A 23952-nucleotide genomic window follows, 5' to 3' on the forward strand; every position below is an offset into this window, starting at 1 on the left:
GTATAGAAAAGGCACAGTGATACAACTGCATTTAGGTTGTGTCTGGCACAATTTATCAAGGAAAAACTACAGCCAAATATTGCTTATGTGGACTTGTTTATATAACGAATCCCAAAATTGTGGCACAGGTCATGAAGTTTTGTGTTAACTGGAAGTCTGTTTTCTTTAAAGCGTATGACATTAAATTATGTTATGCACTTTAGCACCCTCAAATGTTCTCAATTGTTACATTTGCTCGGGGCCACACAGCCAGGCCTTTCTGTGCAGTGTTTGCATGTTCTCCCCGTCTCTCTCTCTCTCTCTCTCTCTCTCTCTCTCTCTCTCTCTCTCTCTCTCTCTCTCTCTCTCTCTCTCTCTCTCTCTCTCTCTCTCTCTCTCTCTCTCTCTATATATATATATATGCTTTTTTCAAATAAACACATTCAATCTAATGTGCCACAAACAGGTTTAAGGTGTGTGCAAAATGCTGAAATTGATCAAAGTCCAACCAGCAAACCTGCTTTTAAAGTGTCAGCAGCCCCATCCTGACGCTCCAGCTGCTGTAACACTGGAATCTGTAAGGCCATGAGCAGATTCTTCCACTGGCCAATAGGAAATCAGAGCGAACCTCCCGTGATGTCGAACTCGTCTCTCCTTGGTTGGTTTCCATGTGACGTTGACGGGAACTGTGCCCTGATTGGTCGCTCCTCTGCCTTTAGTTTAGCACTTTGCACAGTTGTTCCGGGATACGAGCGACCCAGAAAAGGTAAGTGCAACTTAAAACTGACAAACTACAGCTGCTTTTATTCATTTATCAAGTGTATGACAGCAAAAAAGAGTGTTTAGACTATATAACTGAGTGCAGCAGTCGTTCCAGTGTCCAGAAATGCAAGAAAGCGCTCCCTTTTAGAGCACGTAACGGGTCATTCAGGTAGTTCCAGTTACATAAAAGACATTTGGACTATTTTTTAGATATTCAATGTGCAAAAGTCAAGTCTAAAATAAAGTCCAAATCAACTACAACATGCATTTTCACATTACCAATTTGACTATAAATATTTGCAAACGACCTACTTTTTGAGGAGGGAAATATCGTATTACAATAGTAATATTTACATGTTACAACCTAAAAAGAGAGACTTTATCAGTACTGTAATGTATCACTTGTATATGATGTGTGGAATTTTAAAACGGGTTGTTTTTTGTAAAAGTTTGCTCCATTATGTCAATATTTCTAATGCATCCTCTTGCATTTCTATAAATTATTTTCAACAAATATCACTGTTTAATCGAATTTCAAACTAATAGAAAAAAAAAAACCCTAATAAAGGAAGTCTGAACCCATATCCAGTGTATTGATGTATGTGTTGCTTCATTTGTATTAGAAGTCCCGACGGTGTCTCTCTCTCTCTCCTTCCCAGACTGAGCCATGGATCTTGTGCTGGACGTTGCTGACCACTATGTCCTCACTCCCTATGTGTACCCGGCGTCCTGGCCCGAGGACGGAGCCCTGCGGCAGATCATCAGCCTGCTGGTTCTCACCAACCTCGGGGCTGCAGTCCTCTACCTGGGCCTGGGAGCCATCAGCTACTTCTTTATCTTCGACCACAGTCTGATGAAACACCCACAATTCTTAGAGGTATAAATCACTTTATGATTGGCGTGGTAAATAAACCGGCAGCACTAAAATCCCCGCAGGCAGTTGAACTTTGCATCTACAAGGGGTGGACAGATTTATAGATCAGAGCGTAGAAATGCCCGCATCCTTTATATTTGAACTCCACTGTATTTCATTTTTTATTTTTTTATTTTTTTTATGTAACTGTTTGCCACCCCAGCACTTATCACTCCTAAGGCTATTCGCTGTTGATGATGACAAACACCTCAGGAGCGAAAGGATGAAGCGCTGATATGTGTAAAAGCTGCTGTTGAAGTGTGTCGTGGCATCACACTGAGATTAAGAAAACAAAAGCTCTGAGGCTTTCTGGAGAACGCTTGCGGATGCGTTTGAACCTGCCGAGGCATTTAAACATGGAAATAGTTCCCCCAAATTTCACCAGCGAAAACAAGAAACGTCACTAATAAACATAAAATGGCGATGACTTGAGAATTTCATCGAAATGCCGCCGTTTTTCGATCTTCAGTCGTTTCATGTGGCGCGTGCAATGTTCATACGTCCAGCTGTCTGCTTGAGAGGCCGGTCGCACCATGAACACGTCAGCAGAACACTGCAGAGCAAACACGGCGACACTTCGGGGTGTTTGTAATGGAAATGATTTTTTAAAAGTGACGCGTGTCAGTGAATGAACTTCCACTGAAAGTTTGTTGGACCCTGTCCATTTAGAGTTTCATATATTTTTCTTTTGCTTGCTGCTTTATTTTAACATGTTGCTGGTCAACTGGTTTTAATAGGGCATTTCTTTCTTATATATGTTTTATCGGTTTAGTGCTTCATCGGGTTTCTTATTACATCATGTAATATTTATAATGCATAAGATTGTCCAGAAGATTTTATTACACTGCTCGTTCTTATAGACAAAACGTCGTGCTTTAGTCTATATATTTAATTTGATATATGTTCAGATCATACAGCATTTTTTCATTTGCAAATAATTGTGAAAAAATTGTATAGTTTTATTCGGAAAAAAAAAACAGGACTTATTACAATTCTAAGCAGCACTGTGGTTCTGTAATTCAAATCTATAGTTGAATCGTGTGAAACTCTGCAGGTCAGTTCTGTTCTGCGCCTCCACACACCGCCAGTCTTTCTTCAAACCTGTGTGTGTGTGTGTGTGCAATCAAGGAGCCAAACCATAACGTGAAAACTGTTGTTTGAACAGTAGAATTGTTTTCTTCTTCTTAGAATCAGGTACGGAGGGAAATCAAATATGCCATGACTTCCCTCCCCTGGATCAGCCTCCCCACGGTGGCCCTGTTCTTCGCTGAAGTTCGGGGATACAGCAAACTGTACGACAACGTCGATGACCTGCCGCTCGGTGAGTCTTCAGGAGCTTTGGGAATTTCCAGACTTTGAGGTCTCCAGGAAGTTTAAAATAATCCATCTTAAATACTCGTGTTGTTGTTCAGGTTGGGCGGGACTTGTCCTGAGCATGATCTCCTTCCTGCTTTTCACCGACATGTGCATCTACTGGATTCACCGCTTTCTACACCACAAGCTTATTTATAAGGTAAGAGCTCAGTTTGTCCTCCGCAGGAAGCGTGTTGCATAGCTTTTTGGAAGTGACGTATCCGTTCATGATGATTATTCTGTCATGTGTGTTATTCAAAATAAATTGCATTGATAAAGATAATAAAGGGGAAAAATAGAAACATTTCCATATGTTTATATACATCTTTGAGCAAAACACTGAATAATAATCAGAAGAAGGTAAATAATAAGATTAATAAATTACATATAATAAAGGTTATAATTTGTCTCTCCTGCTGTTGCATCAAGTTAAGGTTTGACTTTGAGCGACATGTTAAAAATGAAGCGGCCAAATTAATGGTCATCAGGGTACAATCAGTCATACTTACACAATAATGTAACTATAAGGGAAGAAAAATAAAGTTTTTGAATAAAAAACTAAATGTCAAATCTTCAAGAATCACCTCGTCATCGCCTCTGTGCCTCTATCTAACTGGAGTTCTTTCTTCAGCAGTCTGATATAACTATCTCAATATATTTCGGTTATCGGAGTCAGTTGAACTCTTCTATCTTCCAGCTGTTCCACAAGCCGCACCACATCTGGAAGATCCCCTCTCCCTTCGCCAGCCACGCCTTCCACCCGGTGGACGGCTTCATGCAGGGCCTCCCGTACCACATCTACCCCTTCCTCTTCCCCCTCCACAAGGTGCTCTACTTGCTCCTCTACGTTTTCGTCAACATCTGGACCATCTCCATCCACGACGGCGACTACCGCGTCCCCCCTGCGCTCATTGACGTCGTCAACGGCTCGGCCCACCACACCGACCACCACCTGTTCTTCGACTACAACTACGGCCAGTACTTCACCCTGTGGGACCGCCTGGGGGGCTCCTACAGGCACCCGTCGGCCCTGATGGGGAAGGGCCCCCACGATCTGATCAGGAAACTGCAGGCGGAGGGAAAGTTGGGGAAAAAAGAGGGATTGAAGGCGAATGGGCGCGTGAACGGACACGCTGAGAGAGGAGTCACATGTAAGGAGGAGTAAGGCGCGAGTCTGAGTTTCAAATTCTCAAAGTGAGCCCCCTTTTTTTTTTTATAAAGACTATGCTGCACCCAGCTGAGAAGCGTACTGGGGAAGAGTTTGTGTACTTGCCAATGAGCGATCGTGCAATTTGAAATTCGGCGCATGTTGGACGGCTGGGCCCCGGACCGATATCGTCAGAGCCAAGCTTCGGGTTCGCAACATGCTCTCACGCAGCAGTCATGCCAGTTGATACGGCGCAGACTGATCTCTCCAGCTGGAGTTATTGTTTGCATCGCATTGGAGGAGTTCACTGCTTTCAGACCGCCACTGAACAACGTGGCCAAGAGAGTCGAGGAGCAGCAACAACTACATGTTTAAAATTTGTGCTCCCTCCGCTTATTGTCAGTCCAACACTATCTTTCTCTTTACATTCCTTCCAAATTATATAATGATAAGTTAAAACAAGTCATACAATATGTGATGAGCCCTCATAGGCACTCATTGAAACACCTGGAAAGTGTAAACTTCCTGTTTTAGAATATTTTAAGACTTTTTTTTACTTTCAGTAGCTCATTAAAGACAAACAAAAACAATGACATGTCATGTGCGCTTGATAAAACTTTGATATCTCATGTCATATTCCTCCAAAGTACAAACACGTCAACACAAAGGCCTCCAATTGTAGACTTAACATTTTTAAGCCACAGATTAAGAGATAAGCTTGACTTTTACGTCTTTACACACGATTATTTTTATATAAATAACATTGTTTTATTTTTTTTAGATAAATATCCTTCAATTAAAAACCTAGTAATTCCAATAAGTGCCTCACAAAGGGCGAAGCAAGATTGTATTTTCTCAATTTTGGGCTTTACTGGTTCTCGCTAAGCTTGTATATACTTACGAGAAAAAAAACATGAATAAACCTGGTGTATAAAAGTAATTTTTGTCATCTTCACTTTTGTCGCCTCAAGCACTTTTGTGCCGATTGGTTAGTTGTTCATTCGTGCCTTGTTTTCTCTCAAATCGATGACCCACGTCCTATAAATACATGTTAACTCATCCTACTTTCGCGTGACATTTAGATTGTTCTTGAACTCTGGTGTCCCTCAAAATCTCAGCTGTATCTGCACCGTCACTGTCCATGAGTACAAACTTCTTTTCAAGGGTTTCTACCAGGAAAACTGAATAATCGCCATCAAATTGTAGTCTGTTTCAAGAGCGACTTCGCTTACCTCTCCTCTCTCCAAGCTCAACATTTCATAGGCACTGGCTCACATTTTTCCTGTTAGATTAACAAATTTTAAATATAAAAATGGGTGCTGGACTCATTCAAAGGTTATAGGTTGGAAATAAATAGTAAAACAGATGCAACTTATCTGTTGGCCGGTCGAGCGTCTGACGTGTGTATCAAACTGAACCATCACATACCACCGGTGACCACTAGATGTCACTGTATAATAACAATGCTACAACAGTACCACAGAAATACCTCTATTATGTCCGATTTTTGGAAGTACAAGCCAAATGTTGCCAAAAGAAAAAGCTCCCAAGTAGAAGTTTGACCACAAATTATGAAATGGGCATCGTGAAATTGAAAACAAACCAGAAGAAAGAGTTTGTTGTGATAAACCTGATGTGACTTTTACACTAAGATACAGTAATCGTGGCCACTAGGTTATATTAGACTTGAGTAAAGGTAAAACTGTTGATTCAAGCTGTTATTTAGATTTTGTTTTGGTGCGTTGCTCGTGTGAATACTTGAATGCACTGATTGAACCTGAGGGTGGTGTAGAGGTCAGTACATATAACTCTGGTTGGAGTCCGAGCTTGGTCGCCTTGTAGAAACCAATAATGTCGAAAAATGTAATTGTTACGAAGCCAGAAATCTACCCATAATGCAATACTATATTAGAGACAATTTTTCTCTGTGGTGGTTGAAATAAATCGGACATTTCAAAAGAAGTCACAATGAGATGGAAAGATCTAAGAAACTGCATTTTATTAGGGTTTGACTTAATTGCATTGGTTGGGATTATTGACTTCACTGTGAAATTTTAGTGATTTAATGTACTTTTTAATACTTGAAAGTTGATGCCAACTGCAATTTTTCATCTTTAAAAGGGACACAAACAAGATAGCTTTGAAATCACGCTCTGCTGATCACCACCGGGAAATCTGATACATAAAACAAAAGCAAAGTTCAACTCTTTGACTTAATCCTGCTTCCATACATCAGCTTTTTGTCTAAAACACATCTATTCCAAACGGTGTATTTCTTCTTGCAATGCGCACGGTTCAGCAAGTCAAATAACATGTTCTTATAGAATACACATGCTAATCGTCATGGGTGGATTCAGTCCACTGTATGTATATACCAGCATTAATTCAAGTTATTTTTTTTATGCATGATTAAAATTGACCAGAAGACAATCAGAAAGCATCTCTGCACATCCGGTGTCCGGCTCTCTTCCGATGGGTTTTTCTGCGGTAATGCGACTCGCCTCAGCAGAAAAACACGGGCATCCAGAAGACGGATCGCATGGCCGCTCCGGCCGCCACGCCCGCCAGTAATCCCACCGCCAGGTTCTCTGCCAGGCTGTCGTAGGGGTCCCTCTGAACCAGCACCTGGTGGGTTCCTTCCAGCGGGGAGAAGTCGGCGTTAATGTGAGGTGAGGTGTGAGGGCGGAGGAGCTTTTTCGAGGCATTTGAATTAAACATGCTCACACTGCATGACCGGGTGTCTGAAACCTCCATGATCAATTTCCGCCAAAAACATGTTTAACCATCGAAAATGGAAATAATAAAGATAAAAGTTTTTTTTACAAAGTTTTGCTATATGCGCGGAAACTATAATTTCTTTAATTTCTGAAGTTTTTTTTTAGAATAGAAGATATTTTATGACTTGATTTCGATGTTTTTAGCTATTTTAGGTTGACACTTTTAACAACGCTTCAATCAGTTTTTTTGGTTCGGTTAAAAAACGTTTTTCACTTCAGAGACTATACTACTGAACTTAGTATGATTGTTTTTTTGTTTTAAAGTTCTTCTTGATAAAAAGCTTCAGAATTATACGTCATGCAGATGATGTTGATGTTTCTTCCGCCGTCGTCTGATAAAATAAATATCGTATCTGATGATGTCCATGTCAGATCTGTTTGTCACATTTACCAAAGCAGAAGTGTGACGAGGCAACACGACATTGATTATTTGACCCTTTTAAAGCAGGGCCACCGGGCCACTTTTGAGTTTTGAGATTCACTGGTCCACAGCTTAATTTGAAAATGTTCGAAAATGAGCACCTTAATGCTGTTTGTGTATCGAGCCGCCGATAGTTTTGTTGAAGTTAACCGGCTCCACCGTTTTTGGAAACTTCCATTAAACCATTTGTCTCATTTCTCTCACTTCCGAGAACTGCCATCGTCGTGCTCCTCCCTCAAATCTGCCGCGATAGCGCCGCTTCTTAAGACACGCAGCTCATTTTCAATGACCTCTGTCCCGTCTTGCCACTTCTTGAAATACTCGTGGCGTCTCGAACTGACTGTCACCCTTCCAACGCTAACCTCTACGAGTCGTTTCAGTCTGGTTTCATCACGGCACGCAAACCGCCCCTCGTCAAAGTCACTGATTACAGCTGACTCCAGACTTCCATTCATCCTCCCCCTCCTTCATCTGAGTGCCGCTTTTGACACCGTCTCCCACTCCATCCTTCCCCACAGATTAGCATCCACCGGAATATCCAACACGCCGCTGGACTGGGTCAAATCAGACCTCTCTGGTCGAGCTCAGTTCATTCAGTTGAATCCTTCAGGTTCCAGCCGCCTCCCCTCCCCTCCCCTCCGGGGGCTCTATTCTAGGCCTCATCCTCTTCATCGCCTATCTCCCATCCGTTGGTCATATTTCCCATAAATATAACGTACAAATCCACTGCTTTGCGGGCGACACTTGGCTCTACTTTTTACTTACTCTGTGAGTCTGGTCTCCCTCTCGGATCCATCCTTAAACTGCACTGGCTCTCAGTTCAACTGTGAGCGTGATTCAATGTGTGTGTGAGTGGTTTCGTGACGGATGGAAACAAACTACTTTAGTTAAAATAAAGCATTAATTGTCTTAAAATATCCAGGAAAAAGGCTTTAAGTTATATCCTGAATCACCAAATTCCTTTAAAAGAACAAAAAGCCAATGGATAACGTGCATCTATATACCTGGTCCGACTCCAGGAGTGATGTAGACGGTCTGATAGTTGCTGAGGGGGATGGCCTGGTAGGAGTCGTCGTACGGGTCGTACGTGAACGCCTGCAGCGCCAGAGGGAAACTGGATTTAGAGCCGAGCCTCTCAAACACTGACTGAGATCTGTGAAGGAGGGCGGGGAGGACTCACCGGGTTCCTCCTGGTCTCCATCAGAGTCAGCTTCCACGCTCTGAAAAACAAAGGAAGAGGCCCGCTGAAGAACCGATGGGCGCGGGAGAGAGGCGAGAAGAAACGTGTGCTTACATAGAGTCATCCTCACTGTTGGCGCAGAGGTTGAGAGGGTAGCCGCTTCGGACGTGAACCGTGATGAGATTCTCCCTGGGATTACTTTCTGGAGGAGTTACGCCTGCAGCAGAGATGGGATTCAAACACACACATATTGGAATATTTCTATTAATCTTAAAACATTAAGGAGAATCAAAAAGCGAGGGAAACTTTCGTCTTATAATAACGCAGCACTCTCTCTCAGGTTGATGCACATTTAGTCATTTAGTCTGCTTGAGTTTGTTTTTTTTAACCTGTACAAGGTGAGATGTCGCACTAAAAAACAGCTCTATCCTCTCTGCCTCCATCTGGACTTATACGCACTTAGATTAATTGCAGAACAAACTAAAAAAAAAACTCCTTCATATTGAATTCCATCATTGTTGGTTGTTTTCTCTTATGTTATATAAACTGCTACTGCTCAAGGTTTTCCCCCCTCATGGGATAATAATGTCCTCTTGAATTTCATATTTCTCCAGAGCCATTGGGTCTGGCTATAGATATAGATTTCTGCTCACCAAAATTACCTAGATAACTCCAGGATGCATCAAACCACTACCTTTAATCTGACATCATGAGAAGCAAAACCCACTGGTAAATTGGAGATATATATATTAAAAATATATATATATTCCCAAGTTGTTGCATTATAAGTCCACAATCCATTAATTTCATGCCTTTCACATTGTTTTTTAGGGCAGTAATAATAATAATAATAATAATAATAATAATAATAATAATAATAGATTTTATTTGCAATGCACTTTAATATTTAAGCAATCTCTAATTGGTCTGGGATTTTTTAATTTAAAATTTTTATTTAAACTGTAGCATTAAACACTCTGGTTTCAAATGCAGGTTGAGTTGTTTCTCATTCCATTGCTGTACCTCCACATTCCAGCCCAGATCGTACGTCTATACACGCCGTTTTCAGGCTGACCCGGTGCTCAAACTCTCTCCGGCTGTCCGTCTTGTAGAAGCAGAGACTCCCGTCTATCCAGAGGTCACACCAGTTCAGCTTCCAGCGCTTTAGGACGGAAGCTACAAAAGAGACACCTGTCACATCAGTCCATGAAGCAAAAACTCACACAAAGTATTTATCGAGTTGCCGTGAAAAGGTTTTTTGAAAAATGATTCTTCTGATCGATTTCCCCTCCTGTTGATTCAGGCTATTAAGGAAACAAGAAGCCGAGCTCCAAACAAGCTCAGGGACTCTGAACGTACGTAGAATCCGTGCATGGCCTCATTAGATCTCATTGTTTTGTGTATTTGGTTTGGAGTTGGGCTTTAAGATGCTGTGTTTTTTTCCCCCCCGCACATACATCCCTATTGACTGTCCTTAGTAAGCCACTTAAAGACATGGCCAGGGACAATTAATGAGATTATAAGTGACAAAGGCCGCGGTTTCGTAACAGGGCCAGTTTCCTGTTTCTGGAAAATGCTTTCAGTGTATTTATAGTTTAGAATCTAGTCACAGGGATTAAACAGCTGAACTTACAGCTGATAAATGTGTTTTTGTGTCTTTATATGTTGTGCAAAGTTATTAAATTGAACCATCGAATCAAAGGTTTATTAGTTTCTTTTTTTCAAAACAGATGCTTCTTGTCCAGCTCTGCACACATTCTCCTACGTTTCATCAAATATTCACGCATCTTGGTCAATATTATTTTGGTATATAAGGTCAGGTATAAATCAGTATTAATGGATTTATTTAACGATTCAAAGTTTAAGAAATGTAAAACATGTTTTTAAAAATCGAAAGTACAGCAGATCAATAGACGGCATGTTAGAAGCGTGGTCATCTAAAATGCAGTGGTAAAAAGGCATCTACTTTCTGTTTCAGGTCAAATTTCTTATGTGTAGGTCTTGTAGCCCTGTTAAGATCTTTAGTAACTGTAAATCTAGAGGTTCTATCATATATTCTTCATAGCTGCAGCCTTAATTCAGTATAAATCTACTCTTAAATAATTCAGAAAATAAGAACTAAAGGCATTTTCAAGTTCACAGAACCCTCAAAAATATGGTCACGATTTTTTTTTTTTTAAACTGAAAATATGATATAAAATGAGCACAAAATACAGAAAAATCTTTGGCTTTTTAATATATTTATTAAAATCTGTATTTAATCAACAAGAACTTTAAAGTTTGTCCTGTATGATGCCAGGATTCTACTCACTCTGTCTCCACAGCCAGCCTGACTTCAGGAGTGCCATGTTTTCTCAGCTACTGTCTGTGGTTGTTCTTTTCAGACAGTAATGATGAGCAAGAGAGAGAGAGAGAGAAAGAGAGAGAGAGAGAGAGCGAATAAAAAGAAAAAATAATGTTTATAAACCAGTGTAATCCAGCATCTGTTTTTGGACTCCTCCACCTCGGTTTTGCATTCCCTCTGCGCCTCAGATAGTGAGGTCGATTAATCCCACCAGAACTGAGACTGACTCACAGGATCACCGTGGATTAGGAGACCACGCCCTCTCCTCCCGTGTCTCTTCCCCCACTCCTTCCCTCCCACTCATCCCCCTCGGTGGCACTCTCTGCGTCATGATGACTGTGTGAAAAACACCCGCGTTGCACGCTCATGAGCCGCACGCTCTTGATTTTGGTGTGTTGGGAGCATGCTTGTGCCACTTAATCCCTGCGCTGGAATAACATGAGGATTAGTCCACAGGTCAGTTAATCAGGTGCGCTCCAGGTGATGCACGGTGACATCGCTTCCTTTTGTACCTCTGTGGTGTAGTGGCACGGTTTACATGTTCTCCCTGCGCATGCATGTTGTTTTTTTTTTGTTTGTTTTTTAATCAGACTGCGTTTTTCTAAGACACAATTGAGCATCAATTTCACTTCCTTAAAACTTGTGAAGAACGCCTGAAAATAAGTTAAGCGTCAAACTATTAATTATTCGATTAAAATCCATTTTTTCGAACCGAATTTATTCTACGTGCAATGGAGACAAGTTAAAACAAACTTCCAAGTAGAACCACAGCTATGGGATTTGGAGACGAGATATAAAGGCTTAGATGCTTCAAAAGCATCAAACGAGGAGGAAAAGGAGAAAAGTTATGCTTCCATTACTTATGGATATCAACAGCTGTTAACAAATATGTGAAATAAGTCTCCATTTCTTCCCGTCTCTTCCAAATAATATGTTCAAAACCATCCCTGATGACTTTATAGCTGCGTTACACTTTGAGATAACATGAGACTTTGATGGATATTTATTTTATAATAGATTTAAGAAGCCTGAAACTTCTCATAATTACACAAGCATGGTTGTAATTCTGATTGAATGCTTTGACTCAAATATACCTTACTTCTTTTAAGATAGGCTAATGTTCAAAACTAAACTGAAAATAACAATATTAACATCAAATTATATCCTAATTAAGGTTTTTCTTTTCAAATGATATAATAAATTCTTGGACCTCAGTAGGACACAAGTATACATTTTCCAGAATGAAAGTGGTGCATGCTTCTTTTTATGTACAGAACAATTAAATCGTATAATATATAGGTTTTACACTTGATGAATTTACTGTGAATGTATTTCTTCCTGTAAAAATGTTTAAATATTTCCCTCTGAGTGATGCGTTTTCATTATTTGCCTTGATGGTTTGTTATTGTCTCTTCTTCTCTTCCGCCGTAGTTCGATTTTCCACTGTTTTAAAACACCTGTGGTCAAGTTAAGGTGAGTAAAATTGAAATTAATTCCTTCTAACTATACGGAGAAAATTAAGCAAATGAGGAAGTTCCTAACTAGATACCCCCTGGCAAACGCAACCAAAACACTACTGAAGAGAGAAACACGACTATTCAGAGGTGAAATGTTAAAACAGGAAGGCCATTAAAGTGGGTTTGCTCTGAAAAGCAGAGCCGGACGTTAAAGGGTTAAAGAGGTTCTTTTCCGTGGACTTGCTGTTTGATCATCACTTCCCCTGCAAACATCACTATCAGAGAGGAACCTGGGAAATCTTAGTCTGTCCTCGTAACTCCCAGCTGAGGTCTTTATTTGCAAGTTCATCTGATTGTGGCCAGAAGAGAGATTTATGTGGCACCGCTCAGTTTGATGAGCTAATGTTGACATCTTTGCCTCCTATAAAGTCCGTCCGGGGATGCCTATTTTTATGCCGAAGGCAGAAAGGCTGTGTTTTCTCTGGCTGTCCATCCATGCTATTCTCACTGAAGCAATACCTCGAGAATACCTTAAGGGAACTTCTTTGAACTCACTGTGCAGGTTTAATCTCACTTGAACACAAAGCGGTTACATTTTGGCTTTTAAAACTAAAAGATAAAGATCATTTTCAACCATATGTGATCAAATTTTGCACACATGTCCAATCTCAACCCCCCCCCCCCGCCCCCCCCAAAAAAAAAAAAACAATTTATATATCTTACATGAATCAAGGCCTTTGGGGTAGCTTTGTTAATCCATTTCCAGTGTGGCAGGGCTGCATTATTTGAGCCGCTGCTTTGGGACTTTGTGGAGACTCATGCACAACAAACACGGAGAGACTGGAGAGAAGAGCGAGCAAGGTTTAAATCAGCACAAACTTTGATCTATCAGAAAGTTTCTGAGAAATAGAGTCTGTCTTCTGTTTTGCTTTGGGACGTCGGTGCGGTGTGATGGAAGTAATACAGACAACAAGGCAGAGGAAAGGTTGATCTCTGAGGCTTTCGGCTAAAACCTCAGGTTAGCTGATGCTAATCCATCAACGATTGTATCGATGCTCGGCAGCGCCATTTCAGTGGTTAAGTCATGTAATAATAATAATAATTATAATAATATTGCAATACTATACATATTTCATAACAGCCATCATGATTACTTTCAATAATGGGAATCATCCATGTCTATTCTACTATTAGTAATGTGATAATCTGGATTAAAGGAGAGTGACCCTGACTCCACCGCAGTACACAGCCCAAACACAGACGTACGGGAAATTTAGATTTGGCAATCAAACTCAAACGCATGTTTGTCCTGGATATGAACTGGTAATATTTTTCCTGTGAGGGGACAGTGCTCACCGCTACACACCACATTCAAATCCAGTATCGCAGCAATACTGCAGTCAAAGCAGAAGTTTTCCAATGAATGTATACATGAACTTGTTATCCTACAAGCACATGATGTGAGGATTGTACTGGTATGGATCTTTTCAAACCGCTGGACTGAATCTAAGCTCTGCTTCCTGCACAGCTGGTGGTGGAGATGTCTGGTCCTGATCCTGATGTGTAATTTGATCCTGTTGGCTGCACACAACTGATCAATTTAAGCCTGGACTCTAAACCCTGCACTAAATTGATTTCAAGCCATAAGAGGTACAGCACTGCCACCTGGTGGCCTGATACCGTACGAACAGATTCTGTCTTTGTTTTAAAACAAGGAAAACCTTCTAGCTTTAGGTTTTAATCGTTTACAACGCTTGTGTCCTTCCATCCTTCCTTCCTTCCTTCCTTCTTTTTTTTTTTTTTTTTAAATAATATTCCTGTTTCATCCAGATTAAGGGGATTAGAATAATGAAATCATTTGTCCCTGCTATAAAAGCAAATTCAGTACAGTATTCACATGTTGCCATCTTATCTGATCTGATTTCATCTGATCTGATTTCATCTGGGTGGTAACATGAGGAGACAGATAACAGACAGAAATCTTCAAAATGTACCGTTTAGTTCCAAAGGGTTTTGATAACTGATGGTCTTTTTTGTTTGTTTGTTGTTTTTTTTTTTTGTATCCAAGACAGTTTAATTCACTTTTGTGAAAATTAAAAAGATAATCTACTATCCACTTTTGTCACATGCTCTCATATAGCAGCTCCATGGACGTTAGATTGAGATCCAGAAACAGACAGAATGTCGAGCTTTTATTTCTGGCAACATTGAATTTGATTTTACAAAACAAAAACAATGACAGTTGTCAGATCGTAAAATGTTTACCAAAAGTCTCCACTAAAATGGGGGGGGGGGGGTTAATAAAATGTAAAATCTAATTAAAACATCCATGAAAAAATCAGTATCTGGTCATTTAATATCCTGATAAAGCAGTAGAGACTATGAATGGATTTATCAAGATTCACCCATGTCGTGTCATCAGTCTTCTAAACTGCTTAATCCAATTCAGGGATTCAGGGTTGAGAGACAATGGATCTAAAAGCAAAGCAAGGCAGGGTAAATTTATTGATAGAGCAACGATCAGACACAAGGCAATTCACAGTGCTTTTCAAAAAAATACACAAGACACACAGGGATCAGAGCTAGTCCATCACAGGGCAAGACAGAGACAAAGTGACCGATAGTCCAACTCCGTCAGTCAATTTGGAAGTCACACTTTAGCCTCAAATGCATGTTTTTAATACTGTGAGATAGACCACTGTAAGAAAACACACAGTGAGAAAATGCAAACTCTATCAAAAGGCCTGGCTTTGAACCCACAACATTCTCCCTATGAGGCTATATTAATAAAGATTTGAAAATGTTGATTTCCTGAGAAAATGCGAGAGTGCAGGATGGAGCTGAAAACAGCTAAACTGTAATGCTGAAGAAGCTCTAGAAGAGAAATTCATGAAAAAGTTAAAGGACTGCTAATTTAGAAAAAAAGTTAGAAGAAAGGAAGTTGAAGGAGAAGTAAACGGACTGGTAGTACAAGACAAAGTTAAAGGCGTGGTATGTTAAGAAAACCTTATTGCAATAACTTTTTCTCTGACACTAGTAGCAGTCTAGAAGCAGAAGCAGTCTTATATAAATTAATATTAAAATTGTAAATAAAATCTAAACTTAAATGATAAATATTGATATTTTATTGTATTAGTAGAACTTTTCACCAATAAATTAGACATAGAAATGAATATACACATTCAAATTGATTATCTGTTTATTTGTTATTATATTTAGACTTGCCTTTTTTTAATTGACTGGTTTGCTTGACTCTTTGCACGGTAATGTATTTGGCACGTTCCAGCACGCATACTGGGACGTTAGTTGTACATGTAAATCTCAAAATGAAGCAACAATTACATAAAAACAAAAAACTCAACGTTTTATTATCCATTCGAGTCGTTCTTCTGTCTTAAAAGTAAAATTACTAATTACCAAAAAAAAAAAAAAAGGGACGCGTTTTTAAAACTGGCATTTAAAACACGTCACTTCCGCCATAGGGGGCGTGTCCTAATCTGTCAGCCTGCCCGTAGAATAACAAAAACAAACTGCGCTGAGGGGCTCCGGGGACGGTGAGTGCACAAGTCTCAAAATACACCACATCCGTGACAAAAAACCCCATCAACACTCGGACGTGGAGCTCCAAACCGTGTCTCGGCTTGGACAGCCGCCGATGTCTTTTTTCTTTTTAACAGTGCGAGGGTAAAACTCAGCTTTTACTGCTGGCTTTACACACACGCTTTTTGAAGGTTGACAGTCACAACAATGGCTCGTATTCAACACAGATGTTCTAAATACGCCATCTGGCACTGATAAAATGTCGAATTTAGTTAATGCTTTTCTCAGTTTTGTGCGATCGACGCGTCGCGTGCAGGCCTCAATCATAAGCAGCCCCCCGAACAGCGTTTGTTTATCGGCGTCTCGGGCACCGTACTCTGTTCATAAAACACACTCGTTTAACGCTGTTTTACTGATTGTTAATCATCTGTTCTTGATATAGTTTAAAGTTGGAGGTTTTTTATCTATTACATGCTTCCGATTAATTCGGAATTACTTATCATGTGGTGCTATGTGTTATTTAAGAAAAATGTGCTCTTTTTGTCAGTTTGTTATTGCTGCAGTTCACCAAGTACACCGCTGAGGGCGTGAGCGAGCAGTTTTAAAGTTGAATCGATCACTCGAAAGAAAAAATAAAGTCCTTTCAAAGCACTAAAAGCGACTTTATAAAAGTAGTTTTCCTAAAACGTACAGCTGATTCATCTAGATAAGTTACATCAGGGTTTTACTTCCTGTTTTGAGTGGTGTATTTTGCCTCCATCAAGCAATGAATAGTTATTCTGGCACATGTTCACACCTTTTCGAAAGAAAGGTGCTTGTCCACTGGGCTTTGCTGATCCCCACCGGCCACTAAATATTGTTTCCCTGGCAGGAGCACAGCTGTCTTTTCTTTCTGCCAGCCATACAGTGCAAGTTTCACTGCTTGTGATGTCTTTGTCTGGGGTGTTTGTCCTTTGTACAAGGAGGACTTATTATATCAAGGGTATTCTAGGATAGTTTCTCTTTGCATGCCTGAAAAAACAAACAAAAAAGCAAACATTTTTCTGGTCTTTCTTTTCTTCTCTGTTTAAAATGATGCTCTTTTGTTTTCTCCATCAAAGTTCTCATCAGCATTTTTTTTTCTTTCTGCCCCAGCAGGGATGGAGGTGTGTGATCTGATTTGTCATTGAGGACAATCTTCCCTTTGGTCTCTGCAACATCAGAGGTAAGAATCAGCAGCATATGTGAAATGAGAAACTATCTATGACAGAAACATCAGACGGAGTCCGGACGAAATGCTCAGTCAATTGGCAATCGCACCTCTTCAGGTGGGCCAAATTTAAGATGATCAGATCCTGTTTGTCTGAAAGTGATAGGGCTGATCAGGGCGGAGGAGGGAGGGAGGGGACATCTGGATGGAGACAATGTCCAGGTTATATGTTCTCGTATGAATTGAGATAATTGTCATACTGTATCTCTAAAAAAATCTTCACATTATCTATAGTAATTCATAAATCTGGATTAAAGTAGGGGAATGACATGGTGTGAGCGACTTGGAATTGTATTAATCGGGATATAACTTCAAGTTTAACTTCTGGTTTAAATACCAGAAGAAAAATCTAAATTCCACACCATTCTTGGTGCCATTTCTTCCCCCCTACAATCCACCCACTATTGTTAAAATTGTCCCCCCCCAAAATTACAATAAGCACAGTTAATAATGAACCAATAGACTTCTGCTCCTACCTATTGATTATTGTCCAAAGGTCTAAATATATGGACATTTTGAGGTGAAATGATAAGTTATTATAATAAAATTAGTTAGAGAAGCTTGTTTTCTAGTTTGAATACCACCGCTGTGAGCCTCTTGATCCCCAAATGCTCCAAAATGTGCCAAATGGAACATGTGAGACATGGGCGAAGCTGCACTTTTGTGTTTGCTGACAGAATCAACCACCTTCCATAACAGTGGTGGTGGTGGTAATAAAAGAAAATGAATGTAAGTGAGAACAGATGGAGGCCTGACTCGCAGCCGTGCACCTGTTCCTTCCCTCGGCGCTGCTCTGCGTCTCACGTTTCTGTCTTGTGGGTTATTCTGTGATCTTCACAGAGATATTTTTAGACTTTTTTTCGTCAAGACGTGTCAGAAACACAGACGAAATTTGTCTGTTAAGAGAAGAATTGGGACAAAATATGAAGCAGTGTGAGTCAGATTTACCAGGAAAGTGGAACGTGAGACGTTTTGTCGTATTCAATAGCCGGTGGGCTTTATCAATCAACCTTTATTGATATTGCATCTTCCAGAGAGTGAAACAAAACTTTGTGCTTTGCAGTATCTACATTTTCATCACATATGCTCGGCGCCACAACAAAGAAAAACATTTACGTTTGAATTTAAACATTATCAAGGCACTATTATTCTAGCCCAGTCCACTCAAGCTGAATTTGAGCTGTTTGTAGCTCCTGAATTCAAATGTGCTTGACCCCCATGCTTTATAGGAATATACATTTCCAATCCAGTCTTATTTGTAGAGCACGTTTAACACAACAGGCAAGGTCGACCAAAGTGCTTCACAGTTAAAAGATTATAAGAAAACAATCAGTGAGTGAAAACAATAACCTGAGGGGGGGGGGGGTCAAGGTAAAAACGATAAAACATGGTGTAAATTAGCTTCATAAAATAAACTTCAATTCAGTGACACTGTTCCCACAGCTTATTTAGATTGTATATTGTGTTTAAAAGCCATGATAAAAACAACTCGGGACTGAGATCATGAGGTGAAATTACACAGTTGTTAGTGATGAAGATTATTCTATGTTGAAAGTAAAGTTGTTTTTCCCTTCTTACTGCAGCACGTATTTAAGCCATAGGGCTCCTGCTGTTTGAACTGGTTCCAACACCAAGGACAAAATATAACACGGATTTAAATGCTTTCGGAAGTCCACAGTTTTTATTTTCCTTGAAGCAGATGAGCTCATCGGCATATGTCTGTTATCTGTTCACTTCAGCAGGAACGCTTTGATCTGAGAGGAGCTGCTGTTTACTCTGAGCAGCAGGATGTTTCTGATGTGAACTTTAAACCTTGTAAAAAAAAAAAAAAAAAAGAACAACTGACACCAGCAGAGTGAATGTCAGAGTGTGAAAGTGATGTGGAAGAATGTAACAGAGTGTCATAGGAATATGGAGTTTGATGTTTAAGGAAATTCAAAGAGAGTGGACACAAGAAAAGGAGTGATTCCGTTTGTTGGAAGTGGAAGCATAACAACTTTTGAAAATACCGGTGAACTGAACTCATTGTGACGATGATTCAGCAGATTGTACATCTAAACTGAAGCTATCTGTTTCTCTCTCGTTCTTGTTCAGGGATTAAATCATGGAGCTGTCCTCTGACGAAGAGGAGGTCCGCACCTTCGTCCAAGTCATCAGCGAGAAGTACAACCCGGAGAATTTCCCCTACGGCCAAGGCATCGGGGTGGTGCTTCTCCCCAGTCCTTCCGGATCCCCGGTCAATGGTGAGGACAGTTGGATGAAGGTGTTTTAGCAATGTCACCAGGATGATGACGCCAAGTTCAGGACAGGTTTTCTGTCAATGACAGTACAAACACAAAGAGGCAGGCGAACACAAACACAAACACACACACACAAACACACACACTCATTTTCACATCTACGGACAATTTAAATTCAAGAGGAACGTTTAATAACTATTTGCCTTTTTTTTCACGTTTTGACCAAAATGTTCCTATTTTCAGGCTGAAAGACTCAGTGTATCTGCCTTGTTTCTGTCTGTCCTGGGTTACGGCGACGCGTTTAGCATTGCGGCACTGACGTTGCCTCCTGTCTTTGCAGATCGCCTCTTCCTGCCCAGCGCTCTGGTCCTGGATGGTTGTGGGATCAGTAAAGCCGGCGACCGGTCAAACATCGCAACCTTCTGTGCGCATGTGGTGGAGCTGGACCTGTCCTTCAATCAGCTGAATGACTGGGGCGAGGTGGGCGTCCATGACGTTATTAAGACAAGTTCTCTGTATTTTTTGGAAGTTGTGACGTCGAGGAAAAAGGCAGTACAGAATGATGACGTGGGGGATTTTTCAGAACATATGTTTCGACATGTTATATGAAGATAAGAGAGAAAAGCACAAGTGTCGCTGATAAGCAGTGGAAACCGCGAGTACACGCATGCATGTACTTCGCTTACACATAAGTACAGATATTTGTGTAGAAAATAGATAAGAGTAGATGGGATTTTCTCCGTGAGGACGTTTTTACGGCCAATAGTTTAACATCAAGCCGTGGACGGACACAGTTTGAAGCCTTTCGGACAACTTTCAGACACGGTGCCGCTTGAGCTTCTGTCAAAAAACTACCTCGTTCATGAGGCGCCGTTAATGGCGTCTGTTACGTCTCATTACGCCTTTTGAGAGGCTCTCATCTTTTATGTGTCGAAGGCATCGAGGGGTTCACAAAGTAATCATCTTTTCTATCAGTTGTTGACCCATTTATTCAGTGTATTGTCACTCTGGATGGATGGGTGGTGTGCAGTGGTGCAAGTAAAATCGCTAACTCCACATGATTGCAAGCTGAAACCGAACGAACAAAACGATTTAGAGCACAAAAGTTCGAGATTTATTTAGTGTTTTTAAAAAGTTGGGAGAAAAGTAAAAAATGAGGAGTGGCACAGATACCTTGAAAAGTCTAGTTAAGCACAGTAAGCTACCTGATCTTTAGTCACTTCCCATCTCAGATCAGTTCAAATGTCCCTCAAATCCCTTCACAATATTGGTTTTAGTGTGCTGTTATTAATTCCTCTCCAGATCTGCACCATCGTGTCCAACGTCCCCCAGCTGGACTTCCTCAACCTGAGCATGAACCCGCTGAGCAGCATGCGGCTGGAGCCCAGCATGGCCGACGTTTTCTCCAGAGTGCGACACCTCGTCCTCAACAACACCAACGTCAGCTGGGACACCGTGCACACGCTCACGAAGCACACGCCAAAGTGAGCCAGCCCACGCTTGTGTTTGACTCCACAAGGCGGAGAAACAAATGATGCCTTTCAATTCATCAACGTGAACCAAACAATGAAAGCCTTAGTGTCACATTAAATGTTTTCATGTATCAAATTTTCTTTTTTGCAGACATAATGCAAAGATTCCATTTAAAAATGAATTTTTTTTTAAACATAGTTAAAAAAAAAAACGTTCTCATGATGAATGTAATTTATCGTCAATGCAACATGTGTTGCAATATTTCATCTAATAAGATCTGATTTAATATTAAACTGTGTTCTAAGTGTCCAGGCAAGGAAAAAACAAAAATTAGTGACAAACAAAATGTTGAAAAGTGAAAATGATGTATTCCTACTTGTATAGTCCTACAACATTTCAATAAAACAAGGGCTTTAAAAACTCTATACAATATTGTTTAACATTTGCAATAAGAAAAATATCTATAAACAATATTACTCCTTTGCCATTTTCTCTTTGTTGTTGGTTCTGTTTGCTGTTTTTAAAAAGTAAAAAAAAAAAAAAAGGTAGAAAGTCGTTTGATCAGTTTGAGGTTTGGGTTTTTTTTCTCCTTTTTTTCTTTTTCTGTTAAACAGCTGAGCAGGAAGTTAAAATAAAAGAAAAAAACAAACAACCAAAGCTTCGTATAAAATTTGATTTTACTAATTTCACCCCGTCCATCAAGTTGTTTTCCATTTCAGTTTTTATATTTTTTTGCAAATTTAAGTAAGTGATTTACTTGGTCTGGCCACTCCTGTGATAAATGTATCACATATACATTTAAGTTAAGGCCACTTTTTTTAAACTGTTTATTCAGCTTTTTCAGTGATTTCTTATTGGCTGCTGAATGTTTCCTATTTGATCTTGTATAAAATTATTATAATTTAGTTGTTTGCCAAAGTTTCGCTAAAACTAGAATCTAGAAAGGGTGTACCATCGCTCGAGCCTGATCGAGTCTCTGCCCCCCGCGTGCCAGGCTGGAGGAGCTCTTCCTCTGCCTGAACGGCTACAACACCGTGTCCGAGTCCCAGGCGCCGTGTCCGTCGCTGCGTCTGCTGCAGATCACCGACAACCGGTTGCAGGACTGGACGGAAGTGAGGAAGTTCGGGCCGCTCTACCCGCAGCTGAGCGTGCTGGTGCTGGCCAACAACGGCGTGGACTCTGTGGGAGACACCAAGGAGGCGCTGGAGCGTTTCTTCCCCAACCTGCGAAGCATCAACCTCAACAACTCGGGTGAGCCAGTGAGGGCGCGCACTTTCATACTTCACAGAAGAAATAATAACTGTTTATAATTCTTTCTTTCTTTTTAAATTCAGGACTTCATCAATGGGAAGACATTGAAAAGCTGAATTTCTTTCCGAAGCTGGAGGAAGTCAAAGCACAAGGGATCCCCCTGCTGCAGTCTTACAGCTCTCATGAGAAGCGGAATCTCCTTTTAGCGCAGTAAGTCTGAAGCTTTACATACATTAACACTTGGGGTGTCAGGCTTATTTTAGTTCAGTGCCTTAAGAATCTGATCCCAACTGGGCCAAACAAGCAAAAAACTATTAGTATGTGGTAAGTCTTATCATAGTTTGAGTGCCAGAAATATTCACATTTCCTGCATTTTTTTTTTTTTTACATAATATATTAGGAAGAACCTGAATTTCTGGAGCAATCTGAAAATTCTCTTCAGACTATTGTGAGAGAATGCAGGATTTCTGAATCCTGTATGGGGACACATGTTTGACACCCCTGCCGCGGTACAATAACATCTATGAATCAACCATCTAACCCATACAAGTGCTTAACGCATTTTACTGCACGTTATACCGGGTGTAATTATGCTTTTGACAAATAAAGGTCTGGACCGTTGACATACTTTATTGAGGTACTTTATCACTGTGCCTGCCTGCAGGCTGCCATCTGTAACCGTGTTGAACGGGAGCGCAGTGTCTGAGGGGGAGAGGGAGGATGCCGAAAGGTTCTTCATCAGGTACTACCAGGACCAGAACTGTCCTGAACCGGAGCTTCCTGAGAGGTACAGCACACAGTCACTGTGCACACATACGCACACTCTTTGTATCTTAACCTGATAGCAATGGAGGATGTCTTTTGGATCTTGCCGGTAATAACTTCAATAATCACTTGAACAGAAAATTTGCTCCGTACTTGACCGTGGTAAGTTACGTATGTAGCCACAGCTGCCCCGGGGAATACTGACGGTAGAGTCGGATCCATTTAAGGCTCAAATGTGCTTGATGTTAAATAGGCTGATATCGACAAACCCTTCGGTCCGTCTTCTGCATCCATCACGTCTGTAACTTAGAATGTATCCATGGAGCAGACAGATGTGTAGCAAACAGAGTAATACCACTGATGTCCTGTGGGGGAAGTGTTGTGCATTACGGCTCGTGCGACCAGCGAAAGGAACCAAGAAGCGAGATGGATGAGATGGATATGGATAAAAACGTATCTGCGACACTTTGTCACTTGGACATTGGGCCAAAGAAGGTTCAGATCACTTGTGTGAGCAGTTTCTAAATGATTAACAACCACACGAACGTGAAAGTCGCACAGCAACATTTCAAACACACGTACCAATTTACACGCTCAACGGCATCATATTTGGACCTGAAAACATCCTATCAGATGCAGCGATCCTCTCTTCGTCCCCGCTCCACTTACTGCAGGTGATATGAATTTTTACCTCCTCGGAGATCACAGCAGTCGAATAATTGCTGTCGCTCTTCGCTGACGGCATTCCACTTAACCTGGACCGAATGTTTGGGAGGGCTCTCTGAAGGAAGGTGTAGTCGCTGACTGGGGGGAAACTAACCTTTGGGAGACAATGCCGCCAGTCTCTCGCTGCTCAATGAGTCCTTTGTGCTTGGAATTCTCTGATTGGAAAACTGATACACCAGGTAGCAGGTTGAATTTTTTTTATTTAATTTTTTTTTATGTATACGCCTTCTCTATCAACCTCAAACCTTGTGACTCATGAGACTGATGGAGCCGTCACAGCATTCCTGGCTGGGAATTATCCATTTTGTAATTTGGTATTTTTAAGCTGTGTCTAGTGTTCCTTATTGGTTAAATCTTCAAAAAGTCTTTTTTTTT

General features: G+C 40.7%; 3 protein-coding genes across 3 annotated transcripts in view; 2 read left to right on the plus strand and 1 right to left on the minus strand.

Moving 5' to 3' along the window:
* Nucleotides 1-508: 508 nt before the first annotated feature.
* On the plus strand, nucleotides 509-5217 carry LOC308121711 (lathosterol oxidase-like). Its single transcript, XM_080483128.1, has 5 exons — nucleotides 509-745; nucleotides 1401-1618; nucleotides 2843-2975; nucleotides 3067-3167; nucleotides 3705-5217. Exons 2-5 carry the CDS (start codon nucleotides 1409-1411, stop codon nucleotides 4170-4172), a joined length of 912 nt encoding a protein of 303 aa, XP_080339254.1. The 5' UTR covers nucleotides 509-745; nucleotides 1401-1408; the 3' UTR covers nucleotides 4173-5217.
* A 907-nt stretch (nucleotides 5218-6124) lies between these two features.
* plekhb1 (pleckstrin homology domain containing B1) lies at nucleotides 6125-11257 on the minus strand. The gene is made up of 6 exons (XM_080483129.1): nucleotides 10844-11257; nucleotides 9556-9708; nucleotides 8647-8749; nucleotides 8533-8572; nucleotides 8357-8447; nucleotides 6125-6790 (listed from the first exon to the last, which is right to left on the minus strand). Exons 1-6 carry the CDS (start codon nucleotides 10878-10880, stop codon nucleotides 6657-6659), a joined length of 558 nt encoding a protein of 185 aa, XP_080339255.1. The 5' UTR covers nucleotides 10881-11257; the 3' UTR covers nucleotides 6125-6656.
* Nucleotides 11258-15811: 4554 nt separating this feature from the next.
* The window catches only part of tecta (tectorin alpha), a 38621-nt gene continuing 30480 nt past the window's right edge, over nucleotides 15812-23952 (plus strand). Inside the window, exons 1-8 of the mRNA XM_080483379.1 lie at nucleotides 15812-15887; nucleotides 17011-17077; nucleotides 19217-19365; nucleotides 19703-19842; nucleotides 20665-20846; nucleotides 21830-22086; nucleotides 22170-22296; nucleotides 22751-22873. Of these exons, the coding sequence (XP_080339505.1) occupies nucleotides 19227-19365; nucleotides 19703-19842; nucleotides 20665-20846; nucleotides 21830-22086; nucleotides 22170-22296; nucleotides 22751-22873 (968 nt within the window). The 5' untranslated portion in view covers nucleotides 15812-15887; nucleotides 17011-17077; nucleotides 19217-19226. The remainder of the gene's footprint in view (nucleotides 15888-17010; nucleotides 17078-19216; nucleotides 19366-19702; nucleotides 19843-20664; nucleotides 20847-21829; nucleotides 22087-22169; nucleotides 22297-22750; nucleotides 22874-23952) is intronic.

This window comes from Lipophrys pholis, assembly GCF_963383615.2.
Source record: "Lipophrys pholis genome assembly, chromosome: 16".
Lineage (NCBI taxonomy): Eukaryota > Metazoa > Chordata > Actinopteri > Blenniiformes > Blenniidae > Lipophrys > Lipophrys pholis.

What these genes read in the sequence shown, in the direction of transcription:
- plekhb1 (XM_080483129.1), bottom strand. Translation starts at nt 10,880, where the DNA reads ATGGCACTCCTGAAGTCAGGCTGGCTGTGGAGACAGA. An exon ending in ATCTGGGCTGGAATGTGGAG is followed by an intron (nt 8,750 to 9,555) that starts GTACAGCAATGG and finishes TCTCTGCTGCAG; the next exon opens with GCGTAACTCCTCCAGAAAGT. An exon ending in CACTCCTGGAGTCGGACCAG is followed by an intron (nt 6,791 to 8,356) that starts GTATATAGATGC and finishes CCCCGCTGGAAG; the next exon opens with GAACCCACCAGGTGCTGGTT.
- LOC308121711 (XM_080483128.1), top strand. Translation starts at nt 1,409, where the DNA reads ATGGATCTTGTGCTGGACGTTGCTGACCACTATGTCCTCACTCCCTAT. An exon ending in AACACCCACAATTCTTAGAG is followed by an intron (nt 1,619 to 2,842) that starts GTATAAATCACT and finishes TCTTCTTCTTAG; the next exon opens with AATCAGGTACGGAGGGAAAT. An exon ending in ACCACAAGCTTATTTATAAG is followed by an intron (nt 3,168 to 3,704) that starts GTAAGAGCTCAG and finishes TCTATCTTCCAG; the next exon opens with CTGTTCCACAAGCCGCACCA.